Raw genomic sequence first — 10,343 nt, forward strand, 5'->3', positions numbered from 1 at the left:
AACTAAAATACAACATTATGTAGCTACAACTTAAAAGATTATAACACTATAATTAGTTGGTGATTATTAGGAAGCACAAGATAGAGATGGGCAAATATTAGAAGATATATCAACAAAAAACAACACAATTGGGAGATGATTGACTTCATTTATAACGACATTATTAAATGTTTGTCGTGTATATGTAAAGCAAATTTTATTATCAAAGGCAAAACTCACTTAGATTATTTTTCTCTCAAAAGGAATTAACCTTGACTAGGGGAAGAACTTTGGTAAAAAAAAAATAAAGAACATAAGGATGACTTCTGTGCATGGTAGCATGAAGCATAGACATAGATCGATAAGCTATATTGACTGAAATTTTCTTTTTCTCCATTATATTTTTAATTTGCTAGTACATTTATCAACTATTATTCCTAGATTTTGTTTTATATATTATCTCACACCAATGAAAATATGATATGTTAATTAAAAAATTTAAACATTCATTATTATTGTTATTTTTGTTTCATTATTATTGAAATGAGACAACATATTGGATAAGATGTGAGACAACATATTTCTATTCCAATAATTAATGGTTTTATTAAGAAACTTGTTATAGAATAATAGTGTGAGGAGAATGTAAAGTTTGAGCGGTAAAATAAACAAAAGGCTTTTCTGATGCGCATTATCAACATGTATTAAGGAGACTTAAGTTTACTTGAGAAAAAACTAATTATATTAAGATATTAAATACATATTTTTTCAATGAATCTTTTCCCTTGATACCCTGAAATCAGTCCCAGTAAATGGTAAAAAAACTGCTTGAGTTATTGCAGTCTGAATAGTGAGTGTAGGAAAAGTGTAAAATGGTGGAGGCAAAATGTAGGGCTATATCTAAAGTCTAGATGTTCCAATTTTGGGTTGGCAATTTGAGTGCTACCCATGTAATCGATACCCCACCTACAAACACTAAACGTGCTCAACCTATGTAAGGAGGCAGCGATAGAAATATCAACTTTATATAGTTTAAATGGTTTGATTCATGTAGCACATACTAGTACTCCCTTATTTTTAGTATGGTTAGAACTTTAAGCAAATGAAGGGAGTTTAACTCAAAAGACTAATCTTATAGATGAGAGAGTCTTGTAGCTTAAGTATTATACTGAGTTTATTATTCTACTAAATGTGGGACTCCCGATATAGTATTATGCATGGAAAAAATTAATGAGGGATCTAGCTTTACTATATTGTAGATATTCTCTATTGACAAAATTCTCCCATGGAGAATACATCATCCGATCAGATATAAAATAGAGAGGGAGGGAGAGAGAGAGAGAGGGAGAGAGAGAGAGAGAGGGAGAGGGAAAGAGAGAGAGAGAGAGTAACACAATTTTCAACATATAAAACTTGTATTGTTGTATTTTTTTCATAAGCAAAGTTTTCGATGAAGTGGGAGTGAGAATTTTACAATTATAGGGATTTGAACACATATACTCACATCTTATGTTTCATAGCTCTACCGAATGAGTTGTAGCTTGTGCACTTTATTCTCGTACTGTATATTAAGCTCCTAGATCAAGTGTCATATGGTTGTTTTAACCTAATTTAAGGAGTCAAATTCAAATCATTGGAAATCAAGTTGCTTTAAATAATTGATAAAAAAGGTTTATATACATAATAATTCTATCAAAAACAAAAATTTACTAGAGCTAAGAAGTTTAGCTACCACATGAAAGAATGAGTTGGAAAAATAGTACATAACAAATTGCTTGATCTTGGTATCTAAACGTGCACTGGTCCTTCCCTTGAGACTCAACAAGTTTGTTAAGCTCAATAAACGAAGATCCTCTAATCCAAAATAATTTTGTTTATATGTCCTCATCCAATAGAATTATACTAAATAATATAAAATATTATTTCATGTTTTTATCTTTTATTTTTCAATTAAATGACAAAAAGAAAAGGGTACAGCAATCCCTAGGTGAAACAAAGCTATGGTTATGTCGTTCCATCCTTCCCTTTCAACTCTCCACACTCCATGTTAAAAGAGAAACATATAGCGACAGAATAAAGCACCCCAGTCTCTCTTTTTTCAGCAAACAAAAGAAAAATTTTATGAAATGATTTTTGTTTTATTTCTTATTTAACCTTTTTTAATAGATTGGAAGTTGATTGAGAAATAAGATGCTTTTAATATGTATTTATATGGATAGTATTTTATTACATAGTGGTTAGCCATTTAGACATTACGTTGTTTTCGAGGAAATGAAAGGCTTGAGAATTATCAGCAAATATATTTCATAACTCTCAAGTCATTCATTATTTATTATCAATAATCAAACTCACAAATAAACATTTCGCTAAAATAACAGATTTTCTACAAATAAATTCTGTACACTATTTGGTGTTTTATTTTCTTCATGGATGAATTTGTGTCAAGAAAAGATTTGTAGGAGCGAAATTAACCATTTACCAAAAAATAATAAAAACTTATATTGACCTTTCGGTTTTTAAAATGGTTTTCTAATCATCTAAACCCAAAAGATAAATTTATTTCAACTCTTGTTTGGTTGGAAATAAACGAATTTTAAACACGATCCAACTAAGGTTTTATTAGACATCCTTGAGAAATTACTAATGTTATTCGGACTCAACGGTATAATAGGTATTCATCTTTAGGAACACGGAAAAAGAATGAAAGGGGGATAATAAAAAAGAAACAAAGATGTGGATGGAGAAGTTGAAGGAAATTTGATGGAAGAGTGGGGGGGAGGGAATCTCCTTAAATTATATCATCATTTTTTGGTATAACTAAAGGTATCATTTTGGGTAAGGAATTACTTCATTTCAAGATACGTAGTTGTCCCTATCAACAAATGTCATTTTTAGAAATTGAATCTTTGACCTTTTAATTATCCTAAGGATTTAAAGGGACCTTAGATCATTAGACCAACACATTATAGGTAATCTTACATTCATTTTATTATGAGAAGCTAGCTATAAAAGCCATGCATCATCCTAGGGCAAGAGCAAAATCAAAACACAAGAGAATTTGAAGAAAAAATCCTCACATGTGTGAGAAATTTCTTTTGAGACAAAAATGGAAAGAGAATGTAGTCACCAATATTGTTTGGTACCATTAATATTACCACTTTTGTAATCCATTAAAACCTATAATGAAGTATATTTTTTGTTGTCTCATTGTGATTGCACCTAGTGGGTGAAGTTCCATATTAAGATAATTCAATTATTCATTTCTTGTGTTAGGTGATTATATTTGGCGTAGCTAACATGGTCCTGAAAACATCTTATTATTCATTTCATATTCAATTATTCATTTCTTATTACCAGTTAAATATATATGAAAGAACAACAAATTAGACTAGTGATCTAAGGCTTCAAATTCCCAGCAGAACAAAAGGTTAAGGATTCTACTTGTATAATTAAAAAAGATTAATTTCTTAATTATGGAGTGATGAGATATCTTTGATTATACCCAAAAAAAAATTAAATATAAATGACAATCTTTGAAATCAACAATTTAAATGTTTGTGACCATTTAAATTTTTATTGTCAGAATTAAAAACAATATAATTATTTTATAAATTAAAATTATAAACTTATTATTGTGCAGAAAAAATAATAGTAGAATAAAGAGGTGATAAAAGTTGAGAACCCTAAAAATAAATGTGAGAAGTTTCACTTAAAATTGGCATGAATCCTTCAATATCATAACTTGATTGTAGAAATACACAGAATCCTCCTAGGGAGGGTTTTCAACATTGGAAGCTTTTCAATCCAGTTCTGGTTTGACGATACTCAAACATGCCGGAACTCATTTATATATACTAGTGTGTATAGACACTTCATGCCTGTCAGCGAATATTGTATAATACTACATATTCAATTTTTATATATTATATTTTTTTTTTATGATAATATTTAAGGTGAGATATGTGGTTAATTAATGTATTTGTGGTAGTTGTTTAGGACTATATAGTTTTTTTTGTAAAAATTAAATAATATTAAGGGCAATATAGGAAATGAAAATTACACCCATAGGGGAGTATAGATAAAGGTTTTACAAAAAATAATCTTATATATATGTTCCGGTTGGAAGCTGAAATGGATTAAGAGTCAGGGAACCTGAAACCCACATGGGACAGGGATGGGTTCATTCTTTCAATCCCCCAATGAATTTGGGTTCGGGATTTCAGGTTGTAAAAGGTGAAACCCACCCGGACCTATCATGCTGTCATCACTAGTCAAAACTCCACAATTCACAAACCTCCCATGCAAATAAATGAGAATGAAAATTAAATGCCTCAATGCATTAGAGAAAATAAATAATATTTATATTCATTTCACATGAAAACTGCATTTTTCTATATCTACTTCAGTCCCTTGTACACAGGGGTTAGAGATTCAATTTCTCTTTCTTTTTTCTCCTTCAGAAATTTGTTGTCCAATTGAGGTGACCCATTTGGGGCTGCTGATATGCACCAACCTGTGCTCCGGGGGCAGCTGCAGCCACCCCGACTCCGACATTATTTCCCATTGGTGGTCCTAAGTGGTGAGGACCAGGAATGGTTGCTGGCTGTGGAGGAGCATGATACATGCCGGGGAACTGCATGTGAGAAGATTGAACTGCAGCTGCATTGAAGGAAGCATGACCAGTGTGCGATGGCATGTAAGCGGCATGAGCCGCTTGCCCTTGCATGTTATAGTATGGAGTGGATTGCATGTCCCTTTGATTCTGTAACCAGATTTCTGATGTCTCAGCCTGTAAATAGGAAATAAAATCACAAATTAAATTTTAGTCTTCAAAACAAACAGAAAGAAGGAGGTAGATCTCGGAGTAATGATATATCCTTCTACAAAATCAACCTACAAATCCTCCAACACATTGATGGTGACATATGTCACACACTCACTTGTAAGCCAATCATTATTAAACAAAGTACAATTTTATGATGTGTCATCATCATAATGGTAAAGCAAAGCTGACATTACACTACAGGAAAAAAACATATAGCAAGGTATTATTAGCTTTGTGCTGAGTATTATCATTGCTTCCTTTTGCAAACATTCAAAAAAATTGCTGTTACTCAAAAGCTTACACTAGTACATACCTGAGGATTTGGGACATAAAGATTATCTTTGTACTTGACTCGAGATGAATCTTCTAAAGCTGTTGCAGCACCAACCACGCCAGGAGGTATTATGGCATACCCAGTTGGATTAGCATAATTTCCAAAGCCTGCAGGATTTCCGGCGGGAACGGGCTTGAACTGCTGAACTCCATATTTAAGGCTGTTGGCATTAAGATGGGAACCGCCTCCAGGCATCAACACGTAACTGCTTCCATTTGATGGGTGAGGATAGGATTGATTACTTGAATATCCGGGCATGCCCATAGGTGGAACATAGACTGGTGACAGAAACTGGCGATATGGCATAAGGTTAGCATAATGTGAAACATGAACTTGTGGATACATCTGCGCAATAGAACCTCAAGAGTTGTGATACATTACCAAATGAACTTAGTCCATAAATTTAGCTTTCCATGGCAATGGAAGAACAAACCGAAAACGAAAACTAAAGAAGAAGTGAAACCCTAGCAGAGCAAAAAGAGGAGAAAACGAAAAAGGTTGTGTTTCAAAGTGAGGAAAAGTAAAGTGTGTGTGTTTGGAGTGGGGAATCCGAATTTAACCCCTCCAACACACATAAAACCAAATTGAGCTTAAACAATGGGCCCAAGGCTAAATTACAATAAAAAACTCCTAAAATAAAAATACAATCTTCACTTCGACACATATCCTCCACTTCCATAATGCCCAAAATGTCATTGGTGCCAAATATGATCTGAAAATGATAATAGATTTAATGAGGCCAAATAATCCCAAATTAACTTATTTTAGGGATATTAGTCCAATAAAGTCTAAAACACTAAACCATGTGAAACAAAGTCAATTAGGCACCAAGAATCATCAATCATGCTAAATTAAGGTTATGAATAGTGTGTAATATATTGTTCATCAAAATACATGTTGAGTTACTCCTCTCATTGTCAATTAGTTTTGAGATGAAATATTGACATGGTATGAGAGTCACACCCAACTTCTCTCTAGTTCTTATCGGCTAAAAGAGGTCTTTTAGTTATTGATCAAATATAACCCTTTTGTCCGATCTTGTGGGTTTCTACGGAGTGAACATGTTAGAAAGTAAGTCACACATCACCTATTCCCATGTCTCGATATAGTTTAAATATCTATTGAATTAATCTATCATTATCAATTAATTTTGAGGTGAAATAAAAATATGGATGCAGATGTTACACTTTATGATACATTGTGATGTATTCCGATTTGTTTGATACCCATGTTCCAAATTACAGCAAATAGAATAAACACACGGATGGCATTGCATGATTTGACATGTTCAATAGTTCTTAGTCATGCAACAATTTGACACCAACCAATCAATGCACTAGGAAATATGGTGGTTTCCACACATTGGAGATATAAAATTCATGTTATTTGTTTCACCTTTTCGAAAAAGAAAGAGATACATCAGCTTCATGTGATATCTCTCCACACTACAAACACTTTGTGAAGTTGCATGGTTGATAACCATTTTACTAAGGCATGCCGTGCCTCCATCATTTCTTCTACAACTTCATTTCAAATCGTGGGTCACCCCCATAACCTTAGATTCAATCAAAATCAAACATTGCTTTGGTATGTTTTGATTATTTCAGTACGTAATAAAACCACTTATATGAAAAATAAAGCAAGATTGGTTTTGGTGCCTATCTGTTTAACTACTGATGCACTATTTTTATGTAAAATGGTTTAAAATCATTAAAAAAAAACCTTGCTTCATACATAGATTATTTCTACCATACTTTATCATGTCTATGAAAAAACCCAAGCTAGAGACCAACACACGCGTACTTTTTGCTTAAGCTTGTGAGAAATTTCTCTAACTAAAATACAACATTATGTAGCTACAACTTAAAAGATTATAACACTATAATTAGTTGGTGATTATTAGGAAGCACAAGATAGAGATGGGCAAATATTAGAAGATATATCAACAAAAAACAACACAATTGGGAGATGATTGACTTCATTTATAACGACATTATTAAATGTTTGTCGTGTATATGTAAAGCAAATTTTATTATCAAAGGCAAAACTCACTTAGATTATTTTTCTCTCAAAAGGAATTAACCTTGACTAGGGGAAGAACTTTGGTAAAAAAAAAATAAAGAACATAAGGATGACTTCTGTGCATGGTAGCATGAAGCATAGACATAGATCGATAAGCTATATTGACTGAAATTTTCTTTTTCTCCATTATATTTTTAATTTGCTAGTACATTTATCAACTATTATTCCTAGATTTTGTTTTATATATTATCTCACACCAATGAAAATATGATATGTTAATTAAAAAATTTAAACATTCATTATTATTGTTATTTTTGTTTCATTATTATTGAAATGAGACAACATATTGGATAAGATGTGAGACAACATATTTCTATTCCAATAATTAATGGTTTTATTAAGAAACTTGTTATAGAATAATAGTGTGAGGAGAATGTAAAGTTTGAGCGGTAAAATAAACAAAAGGCTTTTCTGATGCGCATTATCAACATGTATTAAGGAGACTTAAGTTTACTTGAGAAAAAACTAATTATATTAAGATATTAAATACATATTTTTTCAATGAATCTTTTCCCTTGATACCCTGAAATCAGTCCCAGTAAATGGTAAAAAAACTGCTTGAGTTATTGCAGTCTGAATAGTGAGTGTAGGAAAAGTGTAAAATGGTGGAGGCAAAATGTAGGGCTATATCTAAAGTCTAGATGTTCCAATTTTGGGTTGGCAATTTGAGTGCTACCCATGTAATCGATACCCCACCTACAAACACTAAACGTGCTCAACCTATGTAAGGAGGCAGCGATAGAAATATCAACTTTATATAGTTTAAATGGTTTGATTCATGTAGCACATACTAGTACTCCCTTATTTTTAGTATGGTTAGAACTTTAAGCAAATGAAGGGAGTTTAACTCAAAAGACTAATCTTATAGATGAGAGAGTCTTGTAGCTTAAGTATTATACTGAGTTTATTATTCTACTAAATGTGGGACTCCCGATATAGTATTATGCATGGAAAAAATTAATGAGGGATCTAGCTTTACTATATTGTAGATATTCTCTATTGACAAAATTCTCCCATGGAGAATACATCATCCGATCAGATATAAAATAGAGAGGGAGGGAGAGAGAGAGAGAGGGAGAGAGAGAGAGAGAGGGAGAGGGAAAGAGAGAGAGAGAGAGTAACACAATTTTCAACATATAAAACTTGTATTGTTGTATTTTTTTCATAAGCAAAGTTTTCGATGAAGTGGGAGTGAGAATTTTACAATTATAGGGATTTGAACACATATACTCACATCTTATGTTTCATAGCTCTACCGAATGAGTTGTAGCTTGTGCACTTTATTCTCGTACTGTATATTAAGCTCCTAGATCAAGTGTCATATGGTTGTTTTAACCTAATTTAAGGAGTCAAATTCAAATCATTGGAAATCAAGTTGCTTTAAATAATTGATAAAAAAGGTTTATATACATAATAATTCTATCAAAAACAAAAATTTACTAGAGCTAAGAAGTTTAGCTACCACATGAAAGAATGAGTTGGAAAAATAGTACATAACAAATTGCTTGATCTTGGTATCTAAACGTGCACTGGTCCTTCCCTTGAGACTCAACAAGTTTGTTAAGCTCAATAAACGAAGATCCTCTAATCCAAAATAATTTTGTTTATATGTCCTCATCCAATAGAATTATACTAAATAATATAAAATATTATTTCATGTTTTTATCTTTTATTTTTCAATTAAATGACAAAAAGAAAAGGGTACAGCAATCCCTAGGTGAAACAAAGCTATGGTTATGTCGTTCCATCCTTCCCTTTCAACTCTCCACACTCCATGTTAAAAGAGAAACATATAGCGACAGAATAAAGCACCCCAGTCTCTCTTTTTTCAGCAAACAAAAGAAAAATTTTATGAAATGATTTTTGTTTTATTTCTTATTTAACCTTTTTTAATAGATTGGAAGTTGATTGAGAAATAAGATGCTTTTAATATGTATTTATATGGATAGTATTTTATTACATAGTGGTTAGCCATTTAGACATTACGTTGTTTTCGAGGAAATGAAAGGCTTGAGAATTATCAGCAAATATATTTCATAACTCTCAAGTCATTCATTATTTATTATCAATAATCAAACTCACAAATAAACATTTCGCTAAAATAACAGATTTTCTACAAATAAATTCTGTACACTATTTGGTGTTTTATTTTCTTCATGGATGAATTTGTGTCAAGAAAAGATTTGTAGGAGCGAAATTAACCATTTACCAAAAAATAATAAAAACTTATATTGACCTTTCGGTTTTTAAAATGGTTTTCTAATCATCTAAACCCAAAAGATAAATTTATTTCAACTCTTGTTTGGTTGGAAATAAACGAATTTTAAACACGATCCAACTAAGGTTTTATTAGACATCCTTGAGAAATTACTAATGTTATTCGGACTCAACGGTATAATAGGTATTCATCTTTAGGAACACGGAAAAAGAATGAAAGGGGGATAATAAAAAAGAAACAAAGATGTGGATGGAGAAGTTGAAGGAAATTTGATGGAAGAGTGGGGGGGAGGGAATCTCCTTAAATTATATCATCATTTTTTGGTATAACTAAAGGTATCATTTTGGGTAAGGAATTACTTCATTTCAAGATACGTAGTTGTCCCTATCAACAAATGTCATTTTTAGAAATTGAATCTTTGACCTTTTAATTATCCTAAGGATTTAAAGGGACCTTAGATCATTAGACCAACACATTATAGGTAATCTTACATTCATTTTATTATGAGAAGCTAGCTATAAAAGCCATGCATCATCCTAGGGCAAGAGCAAAATCAAAACACAAGAGAATTTGAAGAAAAAATCCTCACATGTGTGAGAAATTTCTTTTGAGACAAAAATGGAAAGAGAATGTAGTCACCAATATTGTTTGGTACCATTAATATTACCACTTTTGTAATCCATTAAAACCTATAATGAAGTATATTTTTTGTTGTCTCATTGTGATTGCACCTAGTGGGTGAAGTTCCATATTAAGATAATTCAATTATTCATTTCTTGTGTTAGGTGATTATATTTGGCGTAGCTAACATGGTCCTGAAAACATCTTATTATTCATTTCATATTCAATTATTCATTTCTTATTACCAGTTAAATATATATGAAAGAACAACAAATTAGACTAGT

The 10,343-nt window shown here is 31.6% G+C and overlaps 1 protein-coding gene across 1 annotated transcript; it reads right to left on the reverse strand.

Moving 5' to 3' along the window:
* LOC109360689 lies at positions 4,292-5,485 on the reverse strand. Its single transcript, XM_019605745.1, has 2 exons — positions 5,118-5,485; positions 4,292-4,768 (listed from the first exon to the last, which is right to left on the reverse strand). Exons 1-2 carry the CDS (start codon positions 5,481-5,483, stop codon positions 4,436-4,438), a joined length of 699 nt encoding a protein of 232 aa, XP_019461290.1. The 5' UTR covers positions 5,484-5,485; the 3' UTR covers positions 4,292-4,435.

This window comes from Lupinus angustifolius, chromosome LG11 (assembly GCF_001865875.1).
Source record: "Lupinus angustifolius cultivar Tanjil chromosome LG11, LupAngTanjil_v1.0, whole genome shotgun sequence".
Lineage (NCBI taxonomy): Eukaryota > Viridiplantae > Streptophyta > Magnoliopsida > Fabales > Fabaceae > Lupinus > Lupinus angustifolius.